Genomic DNA, 19572 nt, shown 5'->3' on the forward strand with positions numbered 1-19572 from the left:
TCTCCAAGATCAAAGTACAGAAAGATGTATGACATCATTTACTGTACATGAAAAGCCTACACGGGCATATGTGAGTGGACTCATTGAAATCCTCTGGATGGACACACAAGGACTACAAGCTCAGCGGTGGGGGGAAAAGGGGGATTTTTACTTTTTATGTTATATCTTTTTAGATGGATTGAATATTAATGTATGAATTATTATTTTAGTTAAGACAGTAAAAGTGTTGTAGTAGGATTAGGAAGAGAGAATGAGTCACACATCTCAGGACTGTGAAGTAGAGAACACACCAGCAAATTGCTATGACATTGCCATCATCCTGTAATTCTGCCCTGTATTTCCCTGGCATGTCAGCTCCGCTGGCTGACTACTTAACAATAGATTTTTCATTTTTTCTAAAGATCATTAAAATGTATCATGTGGTGTCTCATAAGTCATTAGTCTGAAGGCTATATTGTTAATTATTCTTGCTTACTAATATATTGCCAGTTCAGTATTTTTTCCACTGATGTGACATCTATCAGTGTTTAAAATGTCTAAAAGATAGCAGGATGCCAAATGCCTGTTTGAAGAGTTTATGAAAAAATATCAGCACAAAATTAATGATGGTGTTCAGGAAGCCTACAGGATTATCTTTATTAAAGAGAGATGAGATCTCTCTTTAATAAAACTTAGCTATTTGTCCTTAGTGAAAATATTCCCTATCACAATGACCTTAACTAAGTATTACACAAGTGAACTATTTTTTTACCCATTTTTCACACATACCTATATAATTAAGAAAGGGTATTAATTCTATGATGTATTCAATATTATTTTAAATACTAAATTAAGGTAATTTTGATGAGAAAAGACAATTCAAACCAAGGCCATGCACATGATTTATAGCAACATCATTAGCACTCAGCTCTTCCAACTGTTTGCTGACATACTATTCCTTAATAACTACAGACATTCAGGAAACTTTCCAAATATATTGCATGGGATATGTAAAACAACACATCTTCCTCTTGATCGTTATTTCTACCTTTTTCGTTACTGTATAGATTCCCCAAGTCAGCATTAGCATTCTGGTCACATAGCCCCTTGTGGAGAAATATAAAGCCAGCTAATTTATAATTGTGTTCATGCATGAGACTCTCCAATGCATACTGCATATTTCCCATGCTTCCAGAATTACTTTAGACACAGCTAAGCTTATTGGTTACGTTGCTCCAAAATTATTTTCTTTTTTAATGTCAACTATATAAATTAGGCATTTCTTTTTTTTTTAAGAACAAAGAGATTCTTGGTGAATTATATACCATTGCTTTTTTTTCCCTCCTCTTTGTATTCACATGTTTAAAAGTCTCTGAGTCAGTTTCATTCCTGTCATTACTTTTTTTAAAAAAAAACCCAAATTACTTGAGTGATAGTCATTTAATCCCTACTTTGCTACTCTTTTTAAGTGAGAGAGCCAGATTATCCATATTTGCATTCTAATGTGAAAATAAAAGAATCAAACCACCCAAGCTAACATCTCCTGCCAAAAAAAGAAAAAGAAAAATGATCTTCAGGGAAATGTTTGTACTTATTTGTATTTAAAAATCTAATCTTATTTTCTATTATTTAAAATTAAGGAAATTGGTCCACAAATATATGAAAAATTGCTCATCTTCACTAGTTGTCAGGGAAATGCAAATTTGAAGTACAGTACAACATGATGTATCAATATAATATGTCCTAATGCTGCAAGGAGATCCAACCAGTCCATTCTGAAGGAGATCAGTCCTAGGTGTTCTTTGGAAGGAATGATGCTAAAACTGAAACTCCAGTACTTTGGCCACCTCATGCGAAGAGTTGACTCATTGGAAAAGACTCTGATGCTGGGAGGGATTGGGGGCAGGAGGAGAAGGGGATGACAGAGGATGAGATGGCTGGATGGCATCACTGACTCGATGGACGTGAGTCTGAGTGAACTCCAGGAGTTGGTGATGGACAGGGAAGGCCTGGCGTGCTGCAATTCATGGGGTCGCAAAGAGTCGGACACGACTGAGCAACTGAACTGAACTGAACTGAATGCTTAAAATTAAAAAGACCAAGAATGTCAAGTGTGGATGAGATTGTGGAGCAAATGGAATGTTTATGCATTGTTTATGGAAGGGCAAACTGGAAAGGTCACTTAGGGAAACTGTTTGGCAAAACAATTTTGCTGAAGGGTTAAACAGTTTTGTTGTAGAATGAAACAGCTTTACTTTGTGCCCAAACAACTCTAAGGTAAATATCCAACAGGCACGCATGACACCAAAAACATGTACATCACATTTACAGAAGGACATTTATAGAGTCAAAAACGGGAAACCACCTGACTCACTCTTCAATAACAGATTGGCCTGTGATATATTAACACAAATGGGACATACACAGCAAGAAACATGAAAAATCAACATCTACATGCAAAAAAATATGGATGAATCTTGCAAATGTGAGTTTAAATGAAAGCCAAACATCAAAAAATACATAATGCATTGGTTCCAAGTGTCAACCCTGATCAAGACCCACCCAAAATACTGAGGGAGGAATGGTCTTGAAGATAGTAGTAATGTGTGTTAGCACAGAACTTGGGGGAAAAAATATAACCTTACATTACAAAATAATTGATCTCAGAAAAGTCATTTAACCTCCCTAGCTTCATTGTTCGTGTTTTACATTGTCCCTATTTACCTCAACAAAAGCAATGTGCAGTTCTGAAGATCTCTAGGTCCTGTGCAGTTTTAAGATCTATAACCAAATGAGATAGTTTCACTAGATTGAATAAAAATATAAATAAAAAAATAAATGATTCTTTTCATAAAAACAGGAATAATAGCTAACATTGTTCTAAGCACTTTACAATTCATTCAGTCCTTACATCAACCCTGAGATATAACATGAGGAAACTGAGACTGGGAGACGTAAAGTAACTTGGTCAAAGCTGCACAGCTAATAAGCAGTAGAGCCAGAACTCAAACCCAGAAAATCTAACTCTATAACCCACATGCTTAACCAATCAAAAGGAATGGTAAGTCCATTTTACCTAAGCTGACAGTGTTTTAAGTTTAAAACTGTATGATGTCTAATCAACACAGAACACTGAATGGATCACAATAAACTGTGGAAAATTCTTCAAGAGATAGAAACACCAGACCATCTGATCTGCCTCTCAAGAAGCAACAATTAGGGACATAGAAAAAAAGACTGGTTCCAAATTGGGAAAGGAGTACGTCAAGGCTGTATATTGGCACCCTGCTTATTTAACTTATATGCAGAGTACATCATGAGAAATGCCAGGTTGGATGAAGCACAAGTTGGAATCAAGATTGCCAGGAGAAATATCAATAACCTCAGATATGCAGATGACACCACCTTTATGGCAGAAAGTGAAGAAGAGCCTCTTGATGAAAGTGAAAGAGGAGAGTGAAAAAGTTGGCTTCTAACATTCAAAAAACTAAGAACATGGCATCCAGTCCCATCACTTCATGGCAAATAGATGAGGTAACCATGGAAACAGTGATGGATTTTATTTTCTTGGGCTCCAAAATCACTGCACATGGTGACTGCAACCATGAAATTAAAAGATGATTGCTCCTTGAAAAAAAAGCTATGACCTACGTAGACAGCATATTAAAAAGCAGAGATATTACTTTATCAACAAAGGTCAGTCTAGTCAAAGCTATGGTTTTTCCAGTACTCATGTATGGATATGATAGTTGGACTATAAAGAAAGCTGAGCACCAAAGAATTGATGCTTTTGAACTGTGGTGTTGGAGAAGACTCTTGAGAGTCCCTTGGACTGCAAGGAGATCCAACCAGTCCATCCTAAAGGAAATTGGTCCTGAATATTCATGAAGGACTGATGCTGAAGCGGAAGCTAAAATACTTGGGCCACCTGATGCAAAGAACTGACTCATTGGAAAAGACCCTGATGCTGGGAAAGATTGAAGCTGGGAGGAGAGGGGGACAACAGAGGATGAGATGGTTGGATGGCATCACCGACTCGATGGACATGAGTTTTAGTAAGCTCCGGAGGTTGGTGATGGACAGGGAGGCCTGGTGTGCTGCAGTCCATGTGGTCATAAACAGTTGGACACGATTGACTGACTGAACTGAACTGATTATGTATTCAAACTCTGATTTTAATCAACTGAAATAATTATTATAATTTATTCATATAAATATGTCCTCTGAGAAAACACCAATTAAAATAACTATGGCTACAAGCGAGCACCAACCAATTTTGATGGTCACATTCACATTTCCTGTATTTGTTGCCTTTCTAGAAATGGAGAGGAAATCTGCCTTCCCAGTTGTAGTTTATTAAAACATAGCCTTTTCTGTAAAAGACATTATAATGTTAGTTCTCACTTGCTTCTGGTTATCTGTTTTCATGAATCACCTTGCTGTGAAGCAGTACTCTGTGTTCAAACTTGAATCTACAGTCCACTGAAATAAAATAAAATGAATGCACAGAATAGTTAAAATTTTTTTCGAAGTTCAATGATTTTAGTAGCTTTCTATTTCATAGAATTGTAATGGATTATTTTCTGATAATTTTTAAATGGATTGAGATGTTATGTACTTTAATTAGTTTGACTTCATCCTATTTCAGATTTAATGTCACCCAAAATGTTTATCAATATAAACAGTTGCATTTACTGAACAAATGTACAGTTACATTTTCTGGGGCTGCCTTGAATTTGAGTCAATCTTACTATTGACTAGTTGAGAGCCTGTGACTGGAATAAACAGTATAGTGGTGGTGGCTGAAATGGGAGAAGATAAATGGACAAAGGCAAACGCTGCTTACATTGTAACTTCACCTAGACTTGGCCAGGACTCTAATGGCCTTTGTATGGTAAGCTACCAATTGATGAAGGTAGATCACTGAGATTACTTAGAGCAGATGCTTTTAAAGAGGGAAGTAGGCTGCCAAAGCACAGCACTTTCAGATAGAATTTCTCTGGAACATCTAACTAGAAGTGTGTTCTTGGACAAGTCATGTAATCCCTTTAATTAGGAAGATGGAGACAATGCCTACTTTATACAGTTGTTATAAAGATCAACTGGGGAGCAAAGTACGTGCCTTCCAACCTGAGGAAGCGATATGACTTTGTTATAGCTGTGATTATTAATATATTAATGGCTTGGCATTGGTGCAGCCCTGCCTTTGGATTTCATCCGAAAGGGGCATAAAAGTTAAGCCCCTCCTTCCAACACTTTGCTTACGTGGATTCAAATAAGGATCCGTGACATGTTTGGTTCTCTCTGACTTCTCTCCCCAAGTAACAACCTTCCTACCGTTTAACAGTATTTATATTTGGATAAAGGGCTAGAGCTGAAGTTACAGAGGAAACATATAGAGCAGGCTACAAAACAGGGCTGCCTAGTGTTGCACAAACAACGTTGGTGAAGCAAGGCTGAAAGTGTTAAATAAAGAACACCAAAAATGACTGGCCACATGTACTGGTGGTTTGTTTCAGTCTTGGCAGACAACATTCAGTGTTAGGTTACATGTTTTACCTTCCAAAGGCTTTAGAAACAATAAATGATTCACGTCTTTAAACTGTTTTCACTACAGAATATATTTTGTTAATTTTATGTCATTAAAGAGGCTATTATTGACTATGCCAAAGCCTTTGACTGTGTGGATCACAATAAACTGTGGAAAATTCTGAAAGAGATGGGAATACCAGACCACCTGACCTGCCTCTTGAGAAACCTGTGTGCAGGTCAGGAAGCAACAGTTAGAACTGGACATGGAACAACAGACTGGTTCCAAATAGGAAAAGGGGTACGTTAAGGCTGTATATTGTCACCCTACTTATTTAACTTATATGCAGAGTACATCATGAGAAATGCTGGGCTGGAAGAAGCACAAGCTGGAATCAAGATTGCCAGGAGAAATATCAATAACCTCAGATATGCAGAAAGTGAAGAGGAACTAAAAAGCCTCTTGATGAGAGTGAAAGAGGAGAGTGAAAAAGTTGGCCTAAAGCTCAACATTCAGAAAACGAAGATCATGGCACCTGGTCCCGTCACTTCATGGGAAATAGATGGGGAAACAGTGTCAGACTTAATTTTGGGGGGCTCCAAAATCACTGCAGATGGTGATTGCAGCCATGAAATTAAAAGACTCCTTGGAAGGAAAGTTATGACCAACCTAGATAGCATATTCAAAAGCAGAGATATTACTTTGCCAACAAAGGTCTGTCTAGTCAAGGCTAGGGTTTTTCCAGTGGTCATATATGGAGGTGAGAGTTGGACTGTGAAGAAAGCTGAGTGCCGAAGAATTGATGCTTTTGAACTGTGGTGTTGGAGAAGACTCTTGAGAGTCCCTTGGACTACAAGGAGATCCAACCAGTCCATTCTGAAGGAGATCAGCCCTGGGTGCTCATTGGAAGGACTGATGCTGAAGCTGAAACTCCAGTACTTTGGCCACCTCATGTGAAGAGTTGACTCATTGGAAAAGACTCTGATGCTGGGAGGGATTGGGGACAGGAGGAGAAGGGGACGGCAGAGGATGAGATGGCTGGATGGCATCACTGACTCGATGGACGTGAGTCTGAGTGAACTCCGGGAGTTGGTGATGGACAGGGAGGCCTGGCGTGCTGGGATTCATGGGGTTGCAAAGAGTCGGACACGACTGAGCAACTGAACTGAACTGAACTGAAAGAGGCTATTGAGCAAAAGAGTTTTGAAGACTGAATGAGTGCACTGTGGAAGAGGAAGGCTATGGTTGTGTTATAAAAAGTAAAACATAGAATTAGTATTCCACTGAAATTAAGTTCTCATAAATTATAACACTGTTTCTTCTGGGAAAATTAGTATAGGAAAATGATACTGTTCCCCTCATACATAACAGTAAAATACACACACACACAGAACATCATAGATCCGTATAACCACTGGCTTCTCCTACTTTTAGCACATGAAGACCTGAACTATGTAAACAAGTCAGCTAATTATTATTAAATTTATTTTAAATATTATTTATCCTTTATAAAATATTTTTTGCAAAACTTTTCAAGAGAACTTTTCCTGAAATGTTTTAGTGACTGTTTTTAAATTCATGCATGTGGATATTGCTTAATCCCATTCATATGAAATGCCCCAAATAAGAACAGAAAGTAGATGAGTGGTTGCCAGTGAGTGGCAGAAGAGTGAAGTACAGAATCATTCTTAATGGTTAGAGGGTATCTTCCTGGCACAATGAAAATGTTCTGGAATTAGGTAGTGGTGATGGTTGAACAACCTTATAGACATACTAAAATATACTGGATTGTACACTTTTTTAAAGGATAAATTATATCATGTATAAATTTACTCAATAGGAAGTTATGTATTTCTATTTTCTAAATGAAAAAATTTGTGCATGTGGAGATACAATCCCAAATTATCTCTAATATTTACCATATGACCTAAATACTTATTTCTCTTATGAAAAAACTCTACGGGTATTTACTAAAAATAGCATGCCAGCTCAATATTGGGACACAAATTCTCTATATTCCATGGCACTCATATCACTGAATGTGACCAAAAAGACAGTCACTTAATCCTCATTATTTTTCAGCAGTATGAAATGAAAGACTCAAATTCCAGTGATGCTGTGGTCCTTTCACTGGTCACTCAGTTGCAGCTTTCACTTTTATGTAGGAAATACAACTGATTTCCAATCATTAACACCAAAGTCTGCCAGAAACACTTTGCATTAATGAATTTAAAAATATTTTACCATTTAATTAAGTCTATCTAACTACATTATTGTGAAGAAGATTTCAAGCATAGTCTGATTTAACAGGCAGCTTACTGTTGGTAACAGAGACAAATGGTAAAACCACAACTAAAATTTACAACTTCTGACTAATTCATCTATCATGATGGTTCATTATTTCAATCAGCCTGTTTCTAATAAAATCAATATCACTTAATGCAAAGCTATCATACTCATAGGTAAAAATATAGAAGTATCAGTGGAAAAGATGAAAGAAAGAAAAGCAAAAACTGACTCCTGGTACTGTCACGTTACCAATATAAAGTCCTATAGAGGACCTTTCTTCTTTCTACCTCCACGCATCTACAAAGAAAACCACAGAATGTTGGTACAAGCTTTTCATTATTAATACAACTTCAAGGAAGAACTCAGATTACCCCTCACCAGGGAAATTAGCTAGTGACATATATAAACCCTTCCTGGTTCATACACTAGGTTAATACACGAGGTGACTAGGTTAATACACTCTCATGAAATGGATTGGTTCAAAGTAAAGTCTAACAAAATTAAATATAAATAAGCTCCTGGGGGAATTAAATCAGTGAACTACAAAGTGACTTCCTGAATTTTCTCTAATAATTTGTCACTCTCACCAGAAGGAGCACCCTACATAGGGAAGAGTTAGGTATGGCAATGTCAGCAGAGCAAGGTAAGCATAAAGAACCCTAGAAAAAGTAGCTGCTACTTTTCTCTCCCTCTTCTTTCCTCTCCCTTACTCTTCCTCTCTTTCTATCCTGTGTGTACACACATGTGTAAGATTAGATGGCACTTATGTAGCCTTATCTGAGCTTCCCTGATGGCTCAGATAGTAAAGAATTCACCTGCAATGTAGGAGACCCAGGTTCGATTCCTAGGTTGGGAAGATCCCATGGAGAAGGGAATGGCAACCCACTCCAGTATTATTGGCTGGAGAATTTCACAGACAGAGGAGTCTGGCAGGCTACAGTCCATAGGGTCACAGAGAGTCAGACACAACTGACCGACTAACACTAACTCTACATACCCCTATATATTCTACAGATTTTATGACAACCCAGGTTTCATATGATACTATTTCTTGGCTTTTTTTAAAAGGCTAAGTTTTAAATGTTACTTTTAACAAGGACTTGAGGCAACTGTTAGTATAAGTAATATAGATGCAATGTTTTCTCTTATTAAGTAAATTGTATAGAACCCATTTAATGATAGCTATGGATTCAAAGAGCATTTTCAGACATCAGAAGTGAACTGTATACAACAGATGCTGAAAATCAGACAGCTTCTTCATTCAGTGGCATGAGCATCTTTTTATGGATTAAGGCCATGGCCGTCCACACTGGACTATTTTATAACACTGTGTACTTCTGTGATTTGGACATACAGCAAGTTTTGTAAAGGTCATTTGTATCACGGATTTTCTTGGTTATCTTGGCTGAGTGTGGACTATTCTTAACCTAGTTGGGAGGTGTTTGTATCAAGCACTGTTAATTAGAGAAATGTCTTCTACTAAGTTGATTACATATCTTTGCTACTAATGTCACTAAACAGAATAGATTCCTCAAAGAAAAATTTTCTTGCTAGAATACAATATTTTTAAGTGGAAAAGAACTGCCCAACCAAAATAAAGAAGGGATTCTTCCTATTTTCATCATTTCTCAAAGCTATTTAGCTTACCCAGATTAAACCAATGATGGGTGAATATTTATTAATACAAACTTTAGTTTTGCCAAGAAAGTATTCACCATAAAAGTTATGCTCACATTTGCATTCCTTACAGCACTTGCCATCCACGTATGCGAGAGCCGACTTGAGGGGGCAGTCAGGATTTGGGCAAATCAGAGTTTCACACTGGATGGTTCCATTCTGAGAAGAAAACAGTATTTTAAAGAATTTCCAAGTTGTAGTTTGGTAGTTTTCAAGTATTTTTAAGTTGTTTCTTAAATTTCAAATTCTTCACGTAAAATGTCATAAATATCACTATTCTCTTTGGTAAAACCATAATTTTACAGTAAAATTACAGTAAAATCCATATACAGGGACCCACAGTAACACACTTTGGGTCATAACACAGGTGGTGGTTGGCCTCATCTTCTGCTCAGCAACTAAGCTAGAGGTCTCACCTCCTATTGTGAAGTGAATAAGGACAGGGGTGGAAGGAAGGGCACCGCTGGCAGGGAAACAGCAGGCTGAGAGCCAGCCTGGGGTACTCATGTCTCCCCAGATGACTCACAAAATTAGCATCAACAAACAATATTTCTGGAATAGCAGCTGCCACGCTGGATACCCAGTTTCAGGATGCAAAAATCCTCCCAGGGATATTTGAACTCAAATAGACCACCACCATGAATGGACGCTGACAATCATCATAAGAGGTACCAACCTAAAAGGGTACCTCAGTGAATTTGATTCCTGAAGGTCACCCAGAACTCCCAGGTAGTTTAGTTGCTTTTCTAGTCTTTTCAAAAAACTATGACTTCACCACACTACATCTTGTATCTTACTCAATTTGATTTTGGTCACCCATTTAACAAGTTGCAAAGGTTTTACTATAGTTGTGAAATGTAATTTTGGTAGGAATGTTTCTAAATAGCAATCGGACAAAGCCTGCACACACACGCACATGGACCGTTATTTCACCATTAACTTTGACCGTCTTAACATCATGATGTTCCACGTTTGAGTAAACTAGATGAACTTGGGAAAAAATGTTGACTTCTGACTTCTTTATAGCCAACCAGTTTTCACAAATAATTCAGGTGGAGTTTAAAAGTTCAAAACCAAACTCATTTTGAACATTTCTTTGAAAATAAACTTATATGTTAGAAATAATAATACACCAACCATTCTATCTTTTACCTTGGGACTTCCCTGGTGGCTCAGACGGTAAAGCATCTGCCTACAATGCAGGAGACCCAGGTTCGATCCCTGGGTCAGGAAGATCCTCTGGAGAAGGATGGCAATGCACTCCAGTACTCTTGCCTGGAAAATCCCATGGATGGACGAGCCTGGTAGGCTACAGTCCATGGGGTCGCAAAGAGTCGGACACGACTGAGTGACTAAACTTTCTAACCATTCTACCTAATTAGTGAACAATTAGAGAAATCATATTTATTTAAACTCTACAGTTTATACTCCACTGTATTAGTAAATTTTTAAAGCTAAATAACTTTATTATTTATTTATACAGCCAAATCTGGTCACAGTATTTCCTGTTGCATTTCATTTAGCTTTATCAAAATGCGTTAATAAAAACATGAGGGGAAAATCCCTGGAAAAGTTAAGGAGACCAGGATAGAATCCTCTGGGAATCCTTTTACTGACCCAATTTAAATCATTAACTTCACATGTGGACAATAAACTTAAAACTTCATAGCATTCTTAAAACACAATAATCTTTATAAGCTAGAAAGTGTCTTTAATAATGCAATACACGGTTCTTCAGATTTGACAGGGTTTGCTGGCACTTTAGTGTTGTGTTTTGAGGAAATGGGTCTTGAAATTTTCATGATGACATTGGTTTAATACATTTTTAAAGAGTAGGGGCATCTGAGTTCTATTAGTCTGAATTCCAGCAGAAGCCATACCAGGCATGTGCAGTTCTTACAGCCGTCTGTCCACGACTCGAATTCTCGGTAGATGGTTCCCTTCATGGTGCAAGTCCTTTCACAGTAGCACTGGTCCAGTCTATTCATTCGCTGCTCGGCTCGAGACAGCTGCAGTACAAAGGAAGAGGTTTGTATTGTTCAGCATTCCAGCGATGCGGAAAGGCAAAACACTCCAACAGGCATCTGACTGCTTTTTAGGTGAACAGCAGTAATGATGGCTATGCTCATCATCTATTACAAATATACTTAAGGCTTTATTTTTTCATATTTGTTTCCATTATGGTTTATGACAAGATACTGAATATAGTTCCCTGCGCCATAGAGTAGGGCCTTATTGTTTATCCATTCTGTATATTATATAATAGTTTGCATCTGCTAATCCCAAACTCCCAATCCTTGCCTCCCTCACCCACCTCTGCCTTGGCAACCACAAGTCTGTTCTCAATTTCTGTGAGTCTTTTTCTGTTTCATAGATAAGTTCATTTCTGTCATATTTTAGGTTCCACATATAAGTGAAATCATATGGTATTTGTCTTTCTCTTTCTGATTTACTTTGCTTAGTATGATAATCTCTAGGTTCACCCATGCTGTTGCTTGACTTAAGCCTTTAATTTAAAAGAAAGGATTTTTCTCCTCTTCTGGTAGTTAATTTGCCTCCTGCCTTTGTGAGTGTGGCAGGGGGGTGGGGGTGGGGGTTCCCTTGTGGCTCAACTGGTAAAGAATCCTCCTGCAATGCGGGAGACCTGGGTTCAATCCCTGGGTTCGGAAGATCCCCCGGAGAAGGGAAAGGGAGCCCACTGCAGTATTCTGCCCTGGACTGTATAGTCCATGGGGTCGCAAAGAGTTGAATACAACTGAGTGACTTTCACTTCACTTTGTGTGTGGGGGGGAGCAGAGAAAAGTATGCTGTATGATTTATGATAAAACAGAAAAGAAGTCTAAGTCAAAATCGCATCATACACAATACAGAGAAGCATTTTCCATTTTTAAAAATGTTTAATTTCATGGCTATGTTTGCTCAAGTGCAAACGTAAATTTTAGACTTTACATTTGTCAGAAACAAATCATCCATATGCAACATAACTTTTAGGTCATTGGTATCTGCTATGCAACATGACAACAGCCTGGTGAAACTACAGGTAAATTTGACATATGGTTAAGACAGCCAATGATCCTACAATGGTAACACAATGGTAGAAAGCTTTTGTGGGACCATTTCCCTGACATAATTCTAGGGTCCGTATTCTTTACTATGTCCTCTTGCCTCCTTCCTTGCAAAAAAAAAAAACCTAAATAATAATAAAAACTAAATTAAACAATAAATCCTATTGTAGTAAGCAGTGAAAAACCAAGTAATCTGCCTCATTCTTGATTTACTGAGTCATTTGTTATACAGATGGCTTGGGTTTGAATATTTATAAACCCCTTCCTTGAGCAGGGATTTTGATTCAGTTCGTACACAGTAGGGGATAAGAAAAATCTCAAAGGTGAACAACTGTGGTTATAAAAGAAACTGTAGGAAACCTCAAGGATTTCTGAGCTACACTCCCCCACACTCTATTTCTAAGGAGCTTTTACCTTGGCTGATGTTTTGGCTAAAATGTCCTGCAGTTCCATGATTTTCTGCACGAGTCCGTGAAAGTCATTGCACGTTGGACAGGCTAGAATCACAAACACCACATCAGTCAAGTTATATTTATAAGGAGTTCAATCTGGTTAAGTCTATGCTGACAACTAATACATGAGAACTCCAATTGCAAACTGACATTTCGGACAAAATTAAGCAAGAAGCACACTTTTCATTACATAGTGAGAGAACTAATGGACTTACTGCGATTAAGATCTGGGCACTGAGCAATAAATCCTTGGGGCATGACAAGTAATTGCACATCTTGCATTATACCCTGTGTGTGAAAAATTTTTAAAAAGATGTATTACTTTCATCTACCCAAATTATGTTCAATAGTCAAGTTCATGAAGGGAAACATTATAAGATAGACTCACCCAAGTCCCTGAAAAAAATATTTTGAATACATGGCTTTGACTTCAAACCAAAGGGAAGGAAAAACATCAGGCAAAATAGATGATTGCCCATGTACTTTCTTATTGATAATATTTTTAAACCCTTAAGATTAAATGTCAAGATATAATTAAGAGGCAATAGTCATGTGTTTGGGGAAGCTATTTTTAGTTAGCCTGAAGAAATGCTTGAAAATGACCTTTAAAAATCAACCTGAAAATCACTTCAGGTTTCAGCAACAGTAAAACGGATACCAATTTTAAGTTAACTACAATCATCAAGAAGAAAAGAGAAAAACTAAGTCATAAGAACAATGCTTATTTGAGTATTTCTCATTTCTCGGTTGGATCTTTTAAAGTGAATTCTTCAATTTAAAAAGGACAAGACGTTTATTAAACAGCTACAGCAAGACTGAGTAATGAATCCTTGGGAATACAGAAAGTTTAGCATGAAATTTTTTAAAATGCCAACTTCAAATGACATATTTTACACAGAAGTTCACATCACATGTTTATATGTGAAATTTACATTCATCCTTCCTCATTAAGATATAATTAGTTTCCAGTTCACAAGACTCTCAAAGCAATAGCCAAAAGGTAGCGACCTCATCAGATACTCTATATGTCCCTTTCATTCATCACTCCATTTTCTTCCTTCATCATCTTTATATATTTTAATTAATATTTCACTTTCTCCCTTTGAAAAATGCAAACAGAATGTTTAATGACAGAGGTGACCAAGACCAGAGTACCAATATGTTATTAAGACAATTTTGATGTACCTACAAAGATTTACCAGTCAAATCCTGGCCTATATATCTTCTACATATTTAATCAGATTAATAGCGTGGTACAAAAAGAATGTCAGTTTAAATTATAAATATTTAAGTATACTGCATGGCAATTGCTGTATCTGTTGTTTGTTTGGGGTTTGGATTAGAGAAACAACCTGTATATAACAATCTCCTATCATCTGAAAGCTCAAAATGAAAGCAAGGCTTCCATGTACAGTTCTATGGTTGGTGCAATGCCCAACTCTAGAGAAGTACACATAACTGATGTGTGAGAAGGTTTCTGAGGCCACATCAGGCTCCAGGGGAAAGACTGCCATGATTAAACAGAAGAGAAACTTGATACCTGGAGCACAAATTTGCTATCATTTATATGTGGAAAAAGTAGAGAAGGAAATGGCAACCGACTCCAGTATTCTTGCCTGGAGAATCCCAGGGACGGGGGAGGCTGGTGGGCCACACACAGTCCAGAGGGTTGCAAAGAGTCGGACATGACTGAGTGACCTAGCACACCACGTGGGAAGAGCACTGATTTTTCAAGATTTGCAAACACAGGATCAAATCCCCATGACTGACTTTGGACAAGTTATTTAACCTCTCTGAACAGGTTTATGCATGTGTAAAAGAGATTTTTTTAAAAAAGGCCCTACAACAAGACTAAGGTTCAATGAAATAACATATTCGAAGCACCTGGTTACCAGATAACAGTCTAATTAAGTTTTAAAAACACATTTAAAAAAAGTATTTATTTATTTTGCTGCTTCGGGTCTTGGTTGCTGCATATGGGCTTCTCTCTAGTTGGGGCGCTCGGGCTTAGTTGCCCTACAGAGCATGGGATCTCAGAGCCATGACCAGGGATGGAACCCTATGTCCCCTGCACTGAAAGATGGGTTCTTAACACTGGACTACCACAGAAGTCAGGAAAGGTCAAAAGGAGACACCACAGGTCCCACCTCTTCACTGGTATCCACCTTGGTTGAGTAACGCATGTGCCACCAGGAAAGACCCTGAGTCAGAATGATTGGCCAGAGACAACCAAGAAACTAATCCCTTCACCATAAAACCTAAAACTGTGAGCCATGTGGCAGAGCAGTTCTCCTGGATTCCCTTACGCTCATGCTCTCTGCCAGGGCACCTCTTCTCAGTAAAGTCTCTTGTGTTGTCAGCAAAAAAAAAAAAAATTCTTTTAATAAAGTAAATAAAAACACCTTTCGAGCTTTACAAATCTTTCTTAGAACACACTTTTCAAGCTACTTGTACATTCTCTGACTAGAAATCCATAAGTTAGACACATCACTTATCATCTTCTAAAAATTAACTTTTGTATGATAGGTAGTGTCAGAATCACTGGAGGAAAATGAGCTGTGAGCTGGTAGTCAAGCAATTTTCTGGACCTTATTTCCTCATCCTTAACATACAGAGTTAAATGGGATGTCCATTAGATCCTGTGATGCAATTCTATGGAGTATATCTCTAAACAGACAATAAGAAAAAGATATCAATTATAACTGCTTTCTAGCTTTGATAGATTTGTGCATATATTATTATATGTATTCCTTTCTCATTTTCAGAAGTACAAGGAGATTATGAATAATGAATATTGAAAAGTTTTAAACCTCTATTATTAACACCCTTATGAAAGCATCATCAAAGGTTATATTTCAAAAGTGGAGAGTTTATTTGTATATTAACATTTTAGATTTTTATTACTTTGAATGCCTAATTTCAAGAATATGTTAACTGCCCTGATTGAGCTTTGAGAGACTAATCATCTCTGTCATATCTAAAGCTCAAATTCATTAAGAAAAAAAAATAGAATAGAGTTGACCAGCTAAATAAAACATCAGTGTTAAAAAAATAAAACAGAAATAGACACTAGTAGGAAAAACACTATACAAATCTATTTATTTTGCTTACACCATAAAAAGCAAGACTCATTAGAAGCTCATTAGAAAGCATTTGTATTTACATTTTATATTAGTCAAAATATACCTTAAAATATCCATGTGCATTATTTCTCTGTCCCAGCCAAAATGAAGTGCCCAGGGGCAAGTCCGTGGAAGGCTTTTCCACAACTCTTTCATATATTCTACAAAAAAACATCAGATAAGTAATATGTATTAACCGTCACTTCTTAGACTCTTCCATTTCCTGAACTGAGAACACTTCACTTACTTATTACAGTCGACATGTAAAATCAAGTGGGAGGCACTGATGGCTAAGGAGAGCTTGTGCCACTTATCATCAGCCAAAATGTAAGGAAACACTTCTGTGTGAGGGTGGTGGCTGCCGGAGCGGTAGTGAAGTCTGACTTCATTCCGATGGCCACTGCTTTCCAGTTCCAGGTACCTGCACAGAGAAGAATTACATGGGGCCCATTGAAAACAAAGTTCAAAAAAGATGGACATGACTTCTGTCTCCAGAAAGATGGGATAGACATACTTTTCCTATTCCTCCCAGTAAGTACAACTAAACAGTATATCATAAAACACGCAATAAGAAGAATCTGAGAGATGGAAAAAAAAACAACACTAGGGAACTCAGGGCCCAAATAACAACAGAGTGGTCAGTGTACTGGGCATTCTTTTTGCCTCATATATCTCAGTCTTGGAACTGAAGAAATCAGTAACTTGAAAATACCAATGGATGTGGACAAAACAATTCCTCCCAAAAGCCTACTTGTGTTAGCTAAAATACCAAAAAAGGAGAAGCCCGTAAAGAGAAACATTTTTAGAGAACAACCACTCTATTCCAGCCAAGCATCACAGGAAAGCTGTGACTCTATCCCCAAACATGTCAGCAAAGGCTAAGTGCTAGATTTCCAGTCTTTTGAGGTAGGAATCATGTGAGCAACACCTCTGCCAGAGTGGTGTCAGCAAAAGCCAAGGAGAGAGAGCCAAGAATTTAAACCCTATCAGCCAAGGTTGAGATGAACCATGCATCAGTGGAGACCATGTTCCATCCCTAGTAACAAAGCATACTGCCCTCTCAGAGGAGACCTAGTGGGAGTCAGAACTTTCACCATCACCCAGCAGTAATGACAGCATCCTTACCACAGTGTCTGGTAGAGACCATGGGGAGAGGTGGAGATTCCACTCGCCCATCCAGAAATAATACAAGTACTGCCTCAACTGTCAACTGAAGGCAAGTAGAGAACCTGGACTTCTAATTCCACCTGGAAGTAACAAGATGACACCCACTCAGCCTCTGCCAGAGCAGTGTCAGAGAAAACCTGATAGAATATGGAGCTTAAATGAGATCCAAGTCTCAGAACATTATACAAAAATAACCAGGTTTCAATCCAAGTTTGGAAATATGATACAGAAATATCCAGGCTTCAATCAAAAATCAATGTCATACCAAGATTCAGAAAGATCTCAAATATAATGAAAAAAGGCAATCAATAGATATCAACACCACAAGATGATAGAGATGTTAAAATAATTGACAAAGATTTTAAATAAGCATTGATAAAAAAAGAGCAACTACAAACATTTCAATACACTTGAAACAAATGAAAAAAGAAGAAGAAGCCTCAGCAAAGAAATAGAAGCACCAAATAAAGAAGAACCACGAAAATTTTTAAACTGAAAAAATACAATAACTGAAATAAAAAGCTCAAGAGATGGGCTAAACAGCAAAAATGGAGGGGATCAAAAAAGAATCAGGTAATTAGAAGATAGAACAAAAATTATCCAATCTGAACAGTAGAGAGAAAATAGACTAAAATGAAAAGAACAGTCTCAGAGACCTGGGAGACTAAAACAAAAGCTCTAACATTTTTATAATTGGAGTTCATAGAAGAGGAGAAAGAAGGTGAAATTGAAAAAGTACTTGAAGAAATGATGGCTGAAAACTCTCCACATTTGGTAAGAGATATAAACTCACAGATTCAAGAACCTGTGCAAACCCCAAACAAGATAAACTCAAAGAAATACTGATCGTAACTAAACTTCTGAAAACTAAACATAAAGAAAAAAACATTGAAAGTAGTGAGAAAAAAAATTGACAATTATGTATAGAAAAAAAAATTAGAATGGTCATGAATTCCCTAAAATAAACAATGAAAGCCAGAAGGAAGTGGCAAAGTATTATTCATGTGAAGAAAGAAAAAACTATTAGCCTAGAATTATATACCCAACAAAATTATCTTTCAGAAATAAAAAGAAAATCAAGGCATTCTCAAATTAAGAACAGGATAACTGAATCAACTTTTAAACATATGTATGTTATGTTTAAAGTGCCTAATGGACATTCAAGAGGACATGCAGGGAGGACAGCTAGATCCACAAGTCTGAGATGAAGACAGGTTCATATGGAGACAGGAATTGGGAGTCATAGACATATAAACTATATTGAAAGCCATGAAGGCATTGGGATTACCTAGGGAATTATAATAGGTGAATGAGGAGAAGGGGACAACAGAGGATGAGATGGCTGGATGGCATCAGTCGGTGGATGTCGGTGGATGGACATGAGTATGAATAAACTCTGGGAGTTGGTGATGGACAGGGAGGCCTGGCGTGCTGCGGTTCATGGGGTCGCAAAGAGTCAGACACAACCGAGCGACTGAACTGTACTGAACTGAATGACACATTAACACTTTGAGGAAGAACTAGCAAAGGAAACCAAAGGCTGGTGAGAGTAGAGAAGAAAAAAAGTGAGAATCCTGTCACTGTCACTAAAGATCCGATAAAATACCAACTATCCGTCGGTTGCAAAGAGTCGGACATGACTGGATGACTGAGCAACCACAACATACACTCATAGGGGAATCCATCCATATTCTGGAACATTATACCACCTTCTGAAAGAACGAAATTCTGACATGAACAAGGCCATAGTTAATTATTAATTATATTAATAAAAGCTCTATAGGATCTCATTAGCTTGACAAAACTGTGTGTATATGGAGGGAAAAAAATCAAGAAAGATAAATGCCAAAATGTTAACAGTAGTTACCTCAGGGGAGTACAACTGGGGGGAAAGGATGTGAAGAATCTCTCAAATATTTTTATAACCCTGAAGTTTCTCCTTCTTCTGTAATGTAATACTTGCTTATACACATATATAGTAAAATTCTATGTTAAGATAAAAAATTAAGTATTCAAGTATATAAAATATGTGTAGAAATTATTAAGGATAAATAAAACACCAACTTGTTTGGTTTTTGATACAGAAGAAACCAGAGAGTCCTTTCTATCTTGTTATTTGGAAACAAGTATTCATTATTTAATCAACTCGACTAGTGAATTCTATAATGATAGGTAGGTGTTTGCATTTTAAAAGAAAATAACATCAGCAAACACACGGCCCTGTTGTTATATACCTTCTGTTCTTTTACACTTAGAGGCAAGAACTCTACCACTGCTGTTGGTCTGGTCTC

At 37.3% G+C, this 19572-nt stretch overlaps 1 protein-coding gene and 1 non-coding gene across 6 annotated transcripts in view; one reads left to right on the forward strand and one right to left on the reverse strand.

Annotated features, from left to right (window-relative positions):
- The window catches only part of NELL2 (neural EGFL like 2), a 420064-nt gene that overhangs the window by 314116 nt on the left and 86376 nt on the right, over positions 1-19572 (reverse strand). For all 5 annotated transcript variants that reach the window (XM_055581465.1, XM_055581456.1, XM_055581449.1 and 2 more), the window contains 6 exons: positions 16362-16535; positions 16179-16275; positions 13208-13280; positions 12955-13037; positions 11356-11484; positions 9532-9634 (listed from right to left, as the gene is read on the reverse strand). In XM_055581465.1, coding sequence (XP_055437440.1) covers positions 9532-9634; positions 11356-11484; positions 12955-13037; positions 13208-13280; positions 16179-16275; positions 16362-16535 — 659 coding nt within the window. The remainder of the gene's footprint in view (positions 1-9531; positions 9635-11355; positions 11485-12954; positions 13038-13207; positions 13281-16178; positions 16276-16361; positions 16536-19572) is intronic.
- TRNAC-ACA (transfer RNA cysteine (anticodon ACA)) lies at positions 10637-10709 on the forward strand. Its single transcript has one exon. It is a non-coding gene; the product is annotated as a tRNA-Cys (tRNA).

The sequence above is a fragment of the Bubalus kerabau genome, chromosome 1, assembly GCF_029407905.1.
Source record: "Bubalus kerabau isolate K-KA32 ecotype Philippines breed swamp buffalo chromosome 1, PCC_UOA_SB_1v2, whole genome shotgun sequence".
Taxonomy (NCBI): Eukaryota; Metazoa; Chordata; class Mammalia; order Artiodactyla; family Bovidae; genus Bubalus; species Bubalus kerabau.